This window comes from Grus americana, chromosome 23 (assembly GCF_028858705.1).
Source record: "Grus americana isolate bGruAme1 chromosome 23, bGruAme1.mat, whole genome shotgun sequence".
NCBI classification, from domain to species: domain Eukaryota; kingdom Metazoa; phylum Chordata; class Aves; order Gruiformes; family Gruidae; genus Grus; species Grus americana.
The window spans coordinates 552,769-567,298 of record NC_072874.1 but is presented as its reverse complement, the minus strand read 5'-3'; the positions used below and the strand labels follow the sequence as shown (position 1 = coordinate 567,298).

The window sequence follows — 14,530 nt, the reverse complement described above, 5'->3', positions numbered from 1 at the left end:
TTGTTGCCTGGAGATGCGTGGAGGCTGTTTCAAGCCCTCCTGTTTTCTCTCCCAAGTCTGTGACTTCCCTCAGCATCACTTCGCAGCGGTGATTCATGCACCCGGGCTGCCTCCCTCTCCCAGCCCCACAGCAGCCGTCTTAAATGTTCCCCATCTCTTAAACCCGAGGGTCGGTGGGGAAAAAGAGGGTGACGGGGCTCGGGATGGGGGGAACGTGTTGCTGACCCAGAGCTGGGGCTGTAAAAATTAGTTTTTAGGAAGAGGAGCCTGCAGCCAGCAAGCCGTGCGGTGGCAAGTTGCGGGTGGGTTTTTGGCAGAGCGGTTGGTGCCGCTGGCAGAGCGACGCGGCTTTGGGGAAGGCAAGAATGGTACTTTGGGGCTGGTTTGGGGTTTTGGGGTTGGGGTTGGGTTTTTTTTTTTTTGGTGGTTTAATAACTCGGTTCTTTGTGCAGGAGTGGGTGTGAGGGGAAGGGGGACCCGGGGTGGGGGCCGGGCCCCCTCCCAGCTGGGAAACGCCTTCAGGCGCCGTTTCGGGGAAAACCCGGGGCCGGGCGCGGACAAAGGGCCGGGGGAGCGCGGCTCGGCGGGGCCGGTGCGCGGGGGGAGCCGGAGCCGCCGCCGAGCCAGGGCGTTGCTGCTCTTTGTCGGGGGCTGCCGCCTCCCCCCGGAGGAGGGGCCAGCCCCGGCGGGGCGGGGAAGGGGCCAGCCCCGGGCTGCCGCCGGCCGCGGAGACACCCCGACCCCCCCCCCCCCGGTCGGGCTCCGGTGCCCCCTTCCCGGGCCTGGTGAAAGGGGGGGCGGGGGGCCGGTCGCGGAGGGGGCTGGAAGGGGCCGCGGCGCCCGGGGAGGGGGCGGCCCCGCTGCTCCCGCCGCTCCCGCCCCGCTCCGCCCCGCGGCGCCGCCCCCCCGCCCGCCCCCGCCTCCCCCCGCCCTCCGCCGGGGCTGGCAGCTCCGCGGGAGCCCGGTGCTGGCGGCGGGGCCGGGGCGTGCGGCGGCCTGTGCGGCTCGGCCTTTTGTTCCGCCGGCGGGAAGGAGAGCGGGCGGCGGCGGCGGAAGAGGAGGAGGAGGAGGAGGAGGAGGAGGAGGAGGAAGGCAGCGGCCCGGGCGCGCCATGCATCCCGCCGCGCCGGCCGGGGGCTGCCCGCGGGGGCGACGCGGAGCCCCCCGCCCCCGGCCCGGCCGCTGAGCCGCGCACAAAAGGGAGAGAGCGGCGGGGAAGGGGAAGAAGGGGAAGGGGAGGGCGGCCCCGGTGTGTCCCCTCCCCCGCCCCGGGGACCGGCCCCCGCGCCCTCCCCGCCGCCCCCCCGCCATGGCCGGGCCGCCCGGCGGCGCGGAGCCGCCGCAGCCCGCCGCCGGCCGCCGGGAAAGTTAGTGCGAGAGGGGCCGGGAGGAGGAGGAGGAGGAAGAGGAAGAAGCAGCAGGAGCCTCCGGCCGCGGCTGCTCCCCGTCGCCCCCCCACCGGCTCCCGGCAACTTGGGGGATTTCGTGCCGCTCCGTCCCCTTGCCATTTTTGGATGCGTTTTACAGCCTTTTTTTTTTTTTTTCCTGGGGAGAAAGAGGAAAAAAAAAAAAAGCGAAGACCCAGCAGCCTTCCTCCACCGCCGCAGGACTCCGCGGCGTGCCCCAACTGCCGCGCGGCAACCGGCTGGATTTGGGGGTTCAGTGGTTCTCGGTGGCCCCGGGTGTCGCGGTGGGGTGATGGGAACAACAATGCCATCATGTTTTTGAGACAGGAAACCTCCGAGTTTGCCCTGAATGAAGAACTTCCTGTGTTTAAACTTGCACGAATATCCGCTGACAAGCTCAGTTCAAATGAAAACACGAGAGTCGGGGGGAGAGGCTAATTCAGACCAGCTGGACTTCCACGGGACTTAGAGCTGGGCAGAAAATGTGAGGAGCCGCTCGGGCTGCGATACGTGAGCGGCCGGGACAAGCAGTGCCTTTGTTATTAAAGAAGGACGAACGGGATAATTTCAGAGCTTCCAACTCCTCCGCGGTTACTGTCGCAAACGGCGATTGGGAATACTTTTATCGAAGCTGCCGGATTTGGATGGTTTTTGCTGATGGATGGGGTTTTTTCAGGGGGGTCGGGGGGATGAGATGGGCTGTTTCGCTGCTCGGGACCGGCGGTCGGGCTGCTGAGCCGGCGCGGTGCTGCCGGCGCACCCTCCTGTCCCCGTAGCGTCGCTGCTTTGGGATTAGAGTCTGCCGCGGCGGGTTTGGGACCTGCTGGCCGTGTGATGCTTCCTGCAGCGGCGGGCGAAAGGTTGCCGGGGCGGTTTCGTCACCCGTAAGGACGAGAGCATGGGCAAACCACTGAGCCGGCCAGACTGTTTACGGCAGAACCGCACTTGTCTGGGGAAGGGTGAGGAGGAGGATGGTTATATAGAGGATTGCTACGTGCCCCAGAGGTCGATATACGACACGATGAGAATTAACGAGCAAATCGATCAGGGATCGAAGCTCAACCAGCTTTCTAAGAGCACCCTCGGCAAGGGGGATGGCAGCACCATATCCAGCAACGGGACGCTGGGAGCTGCCAACGTCTTTGAGTCCAGGGCGCCAGAAACGAAGAAGTTGGACGAGCGAGTCATCTTCGATGCGCTGAAGCTCAGCAGTGACGTCTCCAAACCAGCACCGGCTCCGCCAAGGAGACGACCGAACCCCGAGAGGAAGGAGAACGTCAACCGGCGGTCGTGGAAATCCTTCATGCCGCCGAACTTCACTGAATTTGCGGAAAGGATGGGGGCTTCGCTGAGCGAGGTGTCGGAAGCGGGCGCCTCCAACCCTTCCCTGCGGGATAAACGGGAGTCAAGCGCCATGCTCGCCGAGCGCCCGGGCCAGCCCGACCACGGTGAGCCCATGTCCGAGTCTCTCACCTTGGAGCACGTCTCCAAGTCATCCGGTGTGGCAGAGGCTCTATCGGCCAAGCAGTTCGGTGCGGACGGCTATGGTGGTCCCCGGGATGAGCGCCAGCCCCTGCTGAGCGACGGCCGCGGTCACGTCGGGGACCTGGCCAGGGCTCACCGGCTCCCCAGTGCCACCTGGCCGCGAGCCAGGAAGAATTTCATCAAGGGAAGCCTCAGCGATGGGCACCAGGAGACCCTGGAGGCCTCCGAATCGGACTGTACGGTGGAGAATGTCAACCTCTCTCCGTGCCTTAGCGAAGAGCTGCTGGATGCGGGACTGGATATTCTCATCACCTCCAATCTCAGGGAGAAAACGGAGTCTGAGCTGAGATTTGAGGAGGATGAGCGCTGGGTGATGATGGAGGAGTGGGAGGAGGCGACACTGTCAGAGAGAGGAAAGGCTGTTTTGGTGGCAGAGGAGAAAAAGAGCTGTTGCTTGGCAGATATTTCTGAAGAAAGGGAACAATTTTCTGCTCCCGCAGACAGCTCTGCCCCCAGCCCGGGGACCTCCCGGTCCTGCACGTCCCCGGGGGGTGCCGGCAGCCCCCTCACCGGCAGCACGTGCTGTACCGAGGACGTGGCGGTGCAGTGCGAGGTCGAGGACTTCGCTCCAGGTTCGGAGCGCTCAGCCAGCCCCACGGGCCCTGAGTTGTCCGACACGGACTCAGTGCAGATGTTCCTGGAGCTGGAAGAGCAGTGCCTGAACGAGGACGAGGGCGATGGGGTTGTCCTTGCCCACGTAGAGGTTCAGGTCTCCCCGATGGACTCAGAGGGGCTGGACCCAGATTCAGCCAAACTGGCCGGGGCGGTGGTCGAAGCGTGTCAGCGTACAGCCCCTTTGGACGTCAGTGCTTCAGACTCTGCCGTGGTGTCAGATCTGGAGGACTTTGATGTCACCTGCAGCTCGCAGGTGCTGAGCATGCTGGAGCCGGCGACAGAGCCTTTCTCAGAAAGGGACACCTCGGCCGTCACCCCGACGGACTCGGACGGAGGGGCCTCACCCAGCCCCCTGGCCGTGGCGGGATCGGGCTCCCTCCGGCAGTGCTCTCCAGCACCAGTGGAGGAGGATGATGCACCTGACCCACTGGTGGACCCAGAGCTCATGGACGATTACATGGTGGCGGTGCTGGTGGCTGGTGGGATGTCATCTCCTGAGATGGGCACACATCCAGCCTCTGGCTTGGAGGGAGCTGGTTACCCCAGCGCTCCGGTGGGGTGGGGTGAAGATAACCGAGACTCGCTGGTTCCTGACGGGGAGGTAGTGCAGCTTCCCGAGGAGATCTGTCCCAGCCGAGCGTCCCCCTGCCAGCCCCTAGCTCCTGACACAGCGGCAGAGGAGCCACAGTCCCCCCCGCAGCACAACGAAGCCAGTGTCGAGGGGACAGACCTACCCAGGAACCATCACCTTCTGCCTGGAAGGACCGAGCTGTCTAACTGGGATGTCCCAGAACTGGTTTCTGAGGAGGCGGCCACAGATTTAGGATCAGAGGGCGATGGAGCTGAGGGCCAGACTCGTCTGTCAGAACACGGGGATGCTCACCATGGCTCTCTGCCTGCTTTCCACACCGGCTCTGCATCAGAGCTGGGCTCCGAGGTGCCAGTGATGTCGCGGGTGCCTGTTGAGGACTTCCCATGGGAAACAGTTCCCCTCGGCCAGGGCCTGGCTCTGGAAGGGGCTGCTCACACTGAGGGGTCCCCCGTGGAGGTGGCCGTCGTGCACGGGGAGGCAGCGGCAGCCATCCTGCAGCCGGGAGATCTGGATTTGCTGTTTGCCTGTGGCTGGGAGGACCGGCCGGCAGCACAGTGCAGTACCGTGGTGCTGGGTGAGGGACTCCCCTGTGCTGCCAGCCCGGCTGCCCCAGAAGAACCTCCCAGCATGTTGCCCATTGCGGGACAGCCTGTTCCCGATACCGTCCCATGGGATGTTGGGGGGCTTTCTGCTCCAGCCGACCCACCAGCACCAGGGGATGTGGCTGTCCCAGAGCCCCAGGCTCAGGAGACACCGCCAGCCACTGGGCATCCAAGCGTGGATGCTGAAGAACCGTGTATTGAGCACCCGCCTCCAGATGCCACCACCACTGCCATGCCCTTGGCGGTGGAAGAGCTTCTGGATGCCCCACCACCATTTGCTGATGTGCCTGTTGCCACTGTGCCACCGCAAGCGGCCGACGCACTCGACATCAGGGATCTCGGTGGTGGCCCTGCGCCGCTGGCAGCGGGGGAGCCGGTAGTGGCCTTGGGGGATACAGATGACTTTGCCAACGTGGTTGTGCCGCCCATCCTGGAGCGCCTATCCACCGAAGCACTGGCTTTGGAGGATGACCCCATTGCGAGAGCACCCGCAGTGGAGGCGGCAGCTTGGGACAGTGCCTCCATGCCGCCGGGCACAGAGGATCCCCCCTCCGCTTTCCCACCCCCCTCGGAAGGACCCACCACCCTAGAGCTGCACGTGCTGCTGGGTGCACCCTCCACCGCGGCACCCACCGCACAAACCCTCCCCGGGGCCGTGCCGGGGGACACCCTCCATCCCCCCAGCCGCGGGGATGCTCCTTGCCCGGCGCCCGGCGAGGGAGAGGTGCCCGCAGGCACGGAGGGACCCCCCACCACCGCTCTCATCGCAGAAGGGCCTCCTGCTCTACCAGATGGATTCGTTCCAGATAACGAGGTATTTGTTGCTCAGGCGCTCGCAGACGGGGAGGGGGGGGTTCAGGCGCGGAAATTGCTTTATTTTGCACTTGAGGGGTGGGTGGGAGATGGGAGCCCGCTCAGTAACTCACAGCCACAGTCTGCAGTGTTCAGGCTTCCAAACAGCTTCTCCCTCCTGAGTTTGGCTTGAATTTGGCAGGCAGAAAGTTTTGGGGAGGGGGAATTGTGTGTTTTTATAAGTGGGGGAGGCAAAAGACTATTGCTGCTTGATGACCTAAGCTATTGTCTTAAATTTTTTCGACTTATTAAAGTACATTATGGTCACTCAGATGTAAATGACAGGCTTCAGAAAAACCTACTTGCTGGACCCTGGCAGGGTGGTTCCCATCTTAGAAGCAGAAAATATATCAGAAGAGAAAATCCTGTAAAACAAATTAAGTGCAAATAATTCCTGTCCTGTGCAGTCACCGCTTTCTGTAGCTTTTTAAGTGAGCAATAATAAGGTGCTGGGGCTCTGAACACACACAGGAAGGGGCTCGAATTCTCTCTGGCGCTCGGGGATTTGCTTTACCGTGCTGTGCTGGTGGCTTTCGCCTGGAGAGACCTCGGTGGTGGAGTTCCCACAGCCGAGCGCTGATTTACTGCCATCTGGATTAGGAGAAATATCACTAAGGAGACATCAGAAGTTAGTCAGCACCAAAAATCCCTATTCGGTAGCAATTACTCATCCTTTGGGCTTTGCCGCCCGTTTGAGAGGTGCACGTGGAGGGGCTTGGAGACATTCTTTCACGTGGGGGGGTCCGTGTGAGCACAGGCTGGGGCACCCGGGGTGGACCCTGGCGAGGAAGAAGAGCTGTCGGGTTCTTGCTGTTGTACGTCTGTTGTCTGAGTTTCACCGCTCTGGTGTCAGCGCATCCTTGCTGGTCGGACCCTTATTTTACGTGCGCCGTCTCTGATTGTTAACCCCATAAATCTTCTTGAACGCTGTTCAAGCCGTCGGCAGCACCGGGGCGATGCCTGGGCGCTGCCGGTTCTTCCCACCACGGGGCCGGGCTCTGCGTTCGGCAGCGGCGGGGTTAAGGAGCGCGGCTGCCCGGGAGATGAGGGAAGCAGAAAGCGAGGGGATGCTTTGGGAAGCTTTTCTGGAAGCGAGGAGGAGGTGGAGCAGATGTCCTTCTGCTTGCCAAGATGTCCGTCCAGCCGCTTCGCCTGGGCAGGACACCTCGCTCTGCGCCTGTCCCTGCCCAGCAAAGGGTGTACGTTAAATATTTGTTTTGAAGCTGAGTCACGGTGAGGTTAACAAACTAAATCCCTGCAATCTTTCACAAGCAAAGAAAAACGAGCGCGTTTGACACGCTCGCTCCTCGGGCCGTTAGTGTGATGATCTTTGTAACGATCCTTGCGCAGCGTCGCGCTCTCGGGCTGTACCGATTCGGGCGTTGCAGGTGTCCGTGGTCTGATGGCCGGGCTTTCTGCGGGGCTCCGTCCCTGCCCGGCTGCTTCAAAGCCCTGGCGTTTGTTTTTGCAGCATGCGGAGGGCTCGGACGCAGCCCGGCATGCCAGACTTATCAGCCTGGTCCTGTCGTGGGTTTGGCTGCTCTAACGGCCAGCTCCATATATAAACGGTAACGGGAGAAGCGGCCGGGGAATCGGTGATTTCATGTCACCATTTATTTCTTATAACCGTGGCACAATTCTCCCTGAGCAAACAGCTCTGGACAACGTCTGCCAGCACACCCTTCGCTTCGTGTCCTGGGGCGATACCTCCCTGCCCTCGAGTAGCTGAGCTCCGATGGGAAGAAATGCCTTTTTCTTTGAAAACGGTGCAGAGGAAGTCAAGGCAGCTCCTCTTGCTCAAGCTGAGAACTTTTTTGGGGGGTGTTTTTTTGTGTTTGGGGTTTTTTGCCTGCCTTGCGTTCCTTCGGAGGCAAAGCGATTGCCGTGTCTGGAGAGCTGTGCCATCCACGAGCCCTGCTCTGCCGGGAGAGGTCTTGCATCCGAGTGGGAATTTGTCGATGCCGTCAGTATTCTCGGGCACGCGAGGAGGAGGCACGCTCGAGAAAGCAGGCGGCTGGCTGCGATCCCCTCTGCTTTCCAAAGAGAAGATGTTGCGACAGAGCCGAGGGCTCTGATCCTGCCCAGCGCTGGGTGACCTGTGCTCTGGATGGGCTCGTGGTCCGAGGGACCAGAGTAAGCGATGACGGACTCCGCTCCCTTTTTTTGGGGGCTGGTGGGGACGCAGCAGGCTTGTCCTGCAGGACCGGGCTGTGCGGCCGCGTCAGATCCGCCGCTCTGATGAAGAGCACTTACCTCCTGGGCAGAAACAGGATTTTCCCTGCTGCCTCTCTTTACAATGGGGAGCTTCTCCTCCCCCTTCCCTATCAAATCTTTTCTGGTTTAAAAAGCCGTTCCCCACAGGATTCCCAGGCGGGACCATGCCAAATATGTGGAGCGGTAAATGACTAGCACATTAATTGCCTATTGCCTTTGCCTTTCGAAATACAGCTAGCTTCTCGGTGTCTGTAATTTCGTGGTTAACAAAACTCGTGCGATGTCGGGTCCCTGTTCTCAATGGCATCGCTGCGAGAATTGCTTTGGGTTTTTCCCCAGGAGCATTATTTCCCAATCTGATGGCTGACCAGAGCCGATGCTCTCATTTCTTCCCCGATTTGCTCTCTCCACCTCACTCCGGTGCTTGGAAAAAAAGGGGATTTACCCATTCAAAAGCAGAGGTGGACACACACAGATCCCAAGCTGCGCTCCACACCCACAAATGCCTGTGACATCTGTGTTACGGGGTCAAGGCGAGGGAGGAGTTTAGACAAACTTGCACAACTCTAATAAAATCAGTGCGAGTAGCTACCGCATCTTCTCTAGAGAAGAAAGCCTGTGGTATCTGTTGAATGGTGGAGGGGCTGTAAGAGCAGCTCGCGGGTTATAAATACCTTTTCTGTCCCACCCTTCCCATCCCCAGCTGTTCCAGAAGGAGCAAGTGGATCCTCTCCAGCTAAAACTACAGCAAGTCAATGGCGTTGGTCAAGGACTCATCCAAAGCGCCGGGAAAAACTGTGACGTCCAAGGGCTGGAGCATGACATGGAAGAAATCAACACCCGCTGGAACACCCTCAACAAGAAGGTCAGAGCGTGGGGAGGGGCTGTAACTGGTTTCTCGTGACCTCATTGGGGTCTGGTAGAAGAAGGGGGGGTCATCAACAGGTTGCTGAGGCTCCAGCGTCGATGCGTCACCAGCCTGACCATGCGATGGGGTTGTGTTTGGGGTGCAGGTGGCCCAGAGAGTTGCTCAGCTGCAAGAGGCCCTGTTGCACTGCGGGAAGTTTCAGGACGCCCTGGAGCCGTTGCTGAGCTGGCTGGCGGACACCGAGGAGCTCATCTCCAACCAGAAACCTCCTTCTGCGGAGTACAAGGTGGTGAAAGCCCAGATCCAGGAGCAGAAGGTGAGCAAGCACAGGGCAAGGGCTGGCTCGATGGGAGGGGGAGCTCTGGACAGCCAGACAATATTTTGGGGGTCCAGCTGTACCAGACAAGGCGTAGCTGGGATGTCCACAAGCCTGCTTCTTTCACGGTGGCTCTTCTAGTGGTTCCCCGAATTCTAATGTAATAAACAGGCAACTCGTTTGCTCGCACTCCCTATCTCCATCGTCGAAATCACCAGCGTTACTTTATTGTCCCATTGCCTCTTGAAGTTTGCTGCTGGTTTTGCTGGTCGGCCGTGTTTTTCCAGCCCTGGGTTTTGTTTGTGCTGGTAATTCTGCTGCGTCAGGAGCAAGCTGGCGTTGTACGTACCGGTTTGGGTATTTGGACAAAACGAATGTACGAACTGTAAGAACCGACCCGAGGCGTGCCGGTGTTTGCAGAGATAACAGCCTGGGTTGGTGCCTGCCCTTGTGAGCAGGCAGATGAAAGTTCAAGTGTGGTCGCAGTAAAATATTTAGAAATGAATTCTTACCGAGGCTTGGTCTGATGTATTGAGACTTTGAAGAGGAAATTTATTTAAAGTGGAAGTTAAAAACTCGCTAAGTTTGAGGGGGTGATGGGGAAGCCTCTGAAAACCTCTCTGGCACAGAAGTGCTTTGAATCTCTTTTAGAATAGAATAGAATATTTCAGTTGGAAGGGACCTACAGTGATCGTTTAGTCCAACTGCCTGACCACTTCAGGGCTGACCAAAAGTTAAAGTGTATTATTATATTATTTATTTTTTTTTAACTGGTTTTGGTGGCAGAGGCTGTCCCGCTGGGCTGGCTTTGGTCTCAGCCCTGTGCTTTTGGTGGTTTTCAGCCACAATTAGAGATTTGATCTCTCCGAGAGCTAGAAGAGGTTCTTGCTGATCCAATCCAGTAACTTTTATCCTCCTTTGTTTCACTGCTGATGCTAAAGCTCCTCCAGCGACTCCTGGACGATCGCAAAGCCACCGTTGAGATGATCCAAGCCGAGGGCGGCCGGATCGCGCAGTCGGCCGAGCCCGCGGATCGGGAGAAGATCGTGGGCCAGCTGGAGAGCCTGGAGCGCCGCTGGGCAGGGCTGCTGGGCAGGGCCGTGGGCAGGTGAGAGGCTCCGTCCTGCCGGCCAAAAACACGGGGCCAGCTCGTCTGGCGATTCACGGTGCCCCGGAGCTTGGGGTTGCAACACGCGGGAAGCTGGCGGAGATTTGTGTGCAGATACATCCTGGAAACATGGAAACAGCTGGAAAACATGAGAAATCAAAGCCTGTTTGGGAGCTGAAGTTGATAGCGGTGGTTTACAATGGCAGGGAAGAGCTCAGATTAAATAAATTCCCTGCAGGGGATGGATGTTATTTTTATTCCTTTAAGCGTTAACGTTTAGCTTCAGCAGCAACATCCTGTTGACACCTTTCTGCTGCCTGAATCTTGTTTATGAGTTGCTTGTTGCTACATAAGCTAATATTTGAGGTTATAAAGTCACTTCTGAGGTCCAGATTTGACCTCCCAGTATTTTCAACCACTGCCAACTAGATGGACTGTCCATCTTGCACCGCTGCCGGGCTGTCTTTGAACAGAAGCTCAGCAGCTCTGAAACACCGAGAGCCTGGCCACAAGCTGAGCACATCTGAGGATCTCCGCGATAGTGATAGGAACAGCAGAAAAGCAGCACAAAGCGGGAGCCTTTCTGCTGCCTTCCCCAGGGGATGAACTGGACCCCAAAGTCACAGCTGCAGGAAAAAGCTTATTTTGCAATTGCCCTTGCTCTGATCAGGGCTGCTTTGGTTCCCTCTTCCCATCGCTCTAAGCTGCTTCCCATGCCTGGCTGCAACGGGGAGCTGCTCCTCACTGGTTTATTATGTCCTTACTATAGGCAGAAGCAGCTGGAGGACATCTTGGTCCTGGCGAAACAGTTCCACGAAACCACGGAGCCCGTGTCGGACTGGCTGTCAGTGACAGAGAAGAAACTGGCCAACTCGGAGCCCATCGGTACCCAGACCGCCAAAATCCAGCAGCAGATCAGTCGGCACAAGGTAGGAGCCCCACGTGAACGGGAGCTGCCGATGGAGGTGGTTGGTGTCAGGTCCCACTCAGGTGGGTGTTTCTGCCACGGCGAGGGGGTTTTTGGCACAAACAAGTACTGAGGAGTTACCCGGGCTGCTTTACGTACAGAGGAGGCTGCAAACCCCAACCCGCCGGTGTGGGTAAATGTTAAACTGACGCCTTTGCACCTTGCAGCAAATGTATCTGGCTCTGGATAGAAAAACCATTCCTGTTCTTCTGTTTCGTTTAAACTTTATTTATTTTGATGAAGTTTGCCCATTCACGGGTGGGTTTTGTGTCTCCTTCATTCCTTCAGTTGCATTCATTGTTTCTGTTTTCCCCTTCTATGTTTGGTTTGGGTTTTTTTTAATCCATTTTTTCCACTCATTTTCCTTTCTGTTGTCCATTTTATCCTCCCGGCATTCAGGCTCTAGAGGAAGAGATAGAAAGCCACGCGGCCGACGTGTCTCGGGCGGTCGGTGTCGGGCAGTCCCTCTCCTCCCTGAGCTGTGCCGCTGAGCGGAGGCTGCTGGCAGAGAAGCTAGACTCTCTGCAGACCCGCTACGGCGAGGTCCACGACCGGTGCTGCCGGAAGGCAGCGCTGCTGGATCAGGCGCTGTCTAACGCCAGGCTCTTTGGGGAGGAGGAGGTGGAAGTGCTCAACTGGCTGGCTGAGGTCGAGGACAAGCTCGGCTCGGTATCCGTAAAGGATTACAAACGGGACGTCCTGCAGAAGCAGCATGCCGACCAGCTGGTATTTTCCATTTTCTTCCATGTTTATGTTGTTTATTTTGTTGCATTTATCTGGTTTTATTTTTATTTCTGGTCTGACTTTAATTTTGCAAAGCTTGTTCCACTCTTGGTTCTCTTCTAAGCTTGGAGAAGCGTAAAGAGATTTCATGTGTTAAAAACAATAATTGTGGCCCCAAAAATGGGTTTCCCGGGGCGGGGAAACTTCAAATGATTCATTTGCTTTGTGAACAATGTCTGAGCAGACTTGGCCACCCCGTGCCTTTAGAAAGCTGGATGCTGTTTCCAAGAATGAGAGCTTCAAAAGCCCGGTGGGTTTTCCAAGCCAGGCTGGCCACCGAGGAAGCCGTCTGCTTCCGCTCCCCGGGGGCCGTGCAAGCTCTTTTCAAGAGTGAGGTTATGGCTAATACAAGGACGAGTTCTTTGGTAACACATACCCAACGGGTTGGGATGGGTTTGCTCTAGGATTTGAGCCTTTGGGTCCCAGAAGTCCCAGTAAGTCCCGTAGCAGGAGAAGGTTGACTGGACAAGTATCAGATCTGTTGTCCACCCTTCCCGTGCTCGGTAGAAGCAGTTCGTGCTCTGCCAGCACTGGGGGACCTGCCTGCAGACGGGTAACCCCGATTTGCCTTTCTCTCCAGGCTTTGAACGAGGAAATTGTGAACAGGAAGAAGAACGTGGACCAAGCCATTAGAAACGGGCAAGCTCTTCTGAAGCAAACCACAGGTAACGCAAAGAGCTGAGTGTGCTCTGGCCCACGTGGGGGGTCTGGGAAGCCCCCCGTCCTCCGCATGGTCATCCCTGGGAAGTCCGTGCTCTGCAGTGATCCCTTGTTCGGGGAAGGCTGTTCTCCCTCAGGTCAAATTTCCCAAAGTAGCTGTTTTGCATCCAGACCTGGATGCCGAGCCACGAGCACTCCAGCTTAGTAAATCCCGAGTACCAACCTCGCAGCTTCTTGAGCGGGCGATTCCCACCGCCGGCGAGGTGATGCTCAGCGCTGTGCAACACAATGGAGGGTTTTCTTATTGCATCCAGCTGCTAAATCACATGGAAAGAGGTTAAAAATACACCCAGCCCTTTCCTAATATCGCTTTCCCATACTGAGCAGTTGTTGCTGTTGCCACGTGGGTGTGAGTTTATGTTTACGAGTGGGAAGAGAGGTCGGGGCGATGCATTTCCTTCAGATGTGGTCTGCTCGGAGCAGATGTACAGACCTCTGTCCTTGTGGGAGCCGTGTAGCAGGAAGAGTGATTACAAAGAATTTGGCTTGCAGTTTCTTGCCCGCTCGAAAATAGCAGTAAAGAGTGAACTGGACCTTTTTTTCTTGGAGCTGTGACACGTTAGTTGAGAACTGGGTTGTGGTGGCTTTGGGGCTTGTGGCGAAGCCAGGTTTCGCAGCAGGATTCCTTCCTATTCCAGGGAGGAGGTGGACGTTACGCTGGCTGGTAGAAAATGTCAGCTCTGAGAGTAGCTTCCTGGCTGTAAAAATAGACTGCTAAGTTGCACTGATACGAAGAAAAGTGAGGCTGCAATTAGCTATTTAAAATGGGGGGGAATAGGGCAAGTGGCTGCTTAAACCTTCTTGCAGCTCCCCCCCAGCCCAGCATCATCTGCCCCTTGCTGCTGTCTCGCAGGGGAGGAGGTGTTGCTGATCCAGGAGAAGCTGGATGGAATTAAGACCCGCTATTCGGACATCACCGCTGCCAGCACCAAGGCGCTGCGCACGCTGGAGCAGGCTCGGCAGCTGGCCACCAAGTTCCAGTCCACACACGAGGAGCTCACCGGCTGGATGAGCGAAGTGGAGGACGAGCTGGCTTCCAGCGGGGGACAGTCCCCCTCCGGCGAGCAGATACCCCAGTTCCAGCAGAGGCAAAAGGTGGGGGCTGGCAGAGCAGCACCCGGGCGATGGGGACGTGAGGGTGGGAGCCGGCGGGGGTTTGCTCGCTGTTTTGAGAGGCCGGGGAGGAGCTGGAGAGGGATGTCAACCTGCGGAGCGCTGAGAAGGACACGTGTCCATGGGTGCCTTCCACAGGAGCTGAAGAAGGAGGTGATGGAGCACAGGCTTGTCCTGGACACGGTGAACGAGGTGAGCCGAGCTCTCTTGGAGCTGGTTCCCTGGCGAGCCCGCGAAGGGCTGGATAAACTCGTGTCGGACACCAACGAGCGCTACAAGCTGGTCAGTGACACCGTCAAGCAGAGGGTGGAAGAAATCGATGCTGCTATTCAGAGGTCTCAACAGGTAATTTAATAACCCCACCAGAGGCTGATGGGTTTTCTTGGGAGAGCGGGAGCGAGCGGCTCAGCACCGCTCCGGCCCGCACAGCGCGATGGCGGCGGGAAGGATAGCAAGCACAGCCAGACGGGAGGGCCAAATCCCATCGGGAACGCCAAGAAATGAACGGGCCCCACCAGCGGCGTGTGGCAGCGGGGCTGGTTTCTGACCCGTCCCGTTGTGGGTGGTTTGGGTAGGATAGCTCCGGCGCAGCACCGCGTTATCCTGCCTGCAGGCTTTCGCTTGCGTGGGTGATGCGGATGGTGCAAAGCCGATGATAGGTGACTTTCTGGCCTGGAAAAACATCATCCCCTGTTGTGATAGCACAGGGATTTGTTCCAGGTGAACAGCCCTCTCAAAAAAGGTTTGTCCTGCCTGGAGAGGAGGCTGTGGAGCGCCGTGAATAACTGCCCTCGCTGGCTTTGAGCGCTGACTCCACCAAGCTGAACGT

The 14,530-nt window shown here is 58.1% G+C and overlaps 1 protein-coding gene across 35 annotated transcripts in view; it reads left to right on the top strand.

The window, feature by feature from the left end:
- MACF1 (microtubule actin crosslinking factor 1) overlaps nucleotides 1-14,530 on the top strand; it is a 144,171-nt gene that overhangs the window by 102,290 nt on the left and 27,351 nt on the right. For 28 of the 35 annotated variants that reach the window (XM_054802235.1, XM_054802251.1, XM_054802228.1 and 25 more), the window contains 8 exons: nucleotides 8,530-8,691; nucleotides 8,840-9,010; nucleotides 9,952-10,118; nucleotides 10,888-11,047; nucleotides 11,485-11,811; nucleotides 12,449-12,533; nucleotides 13,442-13,683; nucleotides 13,840-14,046. In XM_054802235.1, coding sequence (XP_054658210.1) covers nucleotides 8,530-8,691; nucleotides 8,840-9,010; nucleotides 9,952-10,118; nucleotides 10,888-11,047; nucleotides 11,485-11,811; nucleotides 12,449-12,533; nucleotides 13,442-13,683; nucleotides 13,840-14,046 — 1,521 coding nt within the window. The remainder of the gene's footprint in view (nucleotides 1-8,529; nucleotides 8,692-8,839; nucleotides 9,011-9,951; nucleotides 10,119-10,887; nucleotides 11,048-11,484; nucleotides 11,812-12,448; nucleotides 12,534-13,441; nucleotides 13,684-13,839; nucleotides 14,047-14,530) is intronic. The other 7 variants (XM_054802247.1, XM_054802259.1, XM_054802249.1 and 4 more) reach the window with 1 other exon arrangement.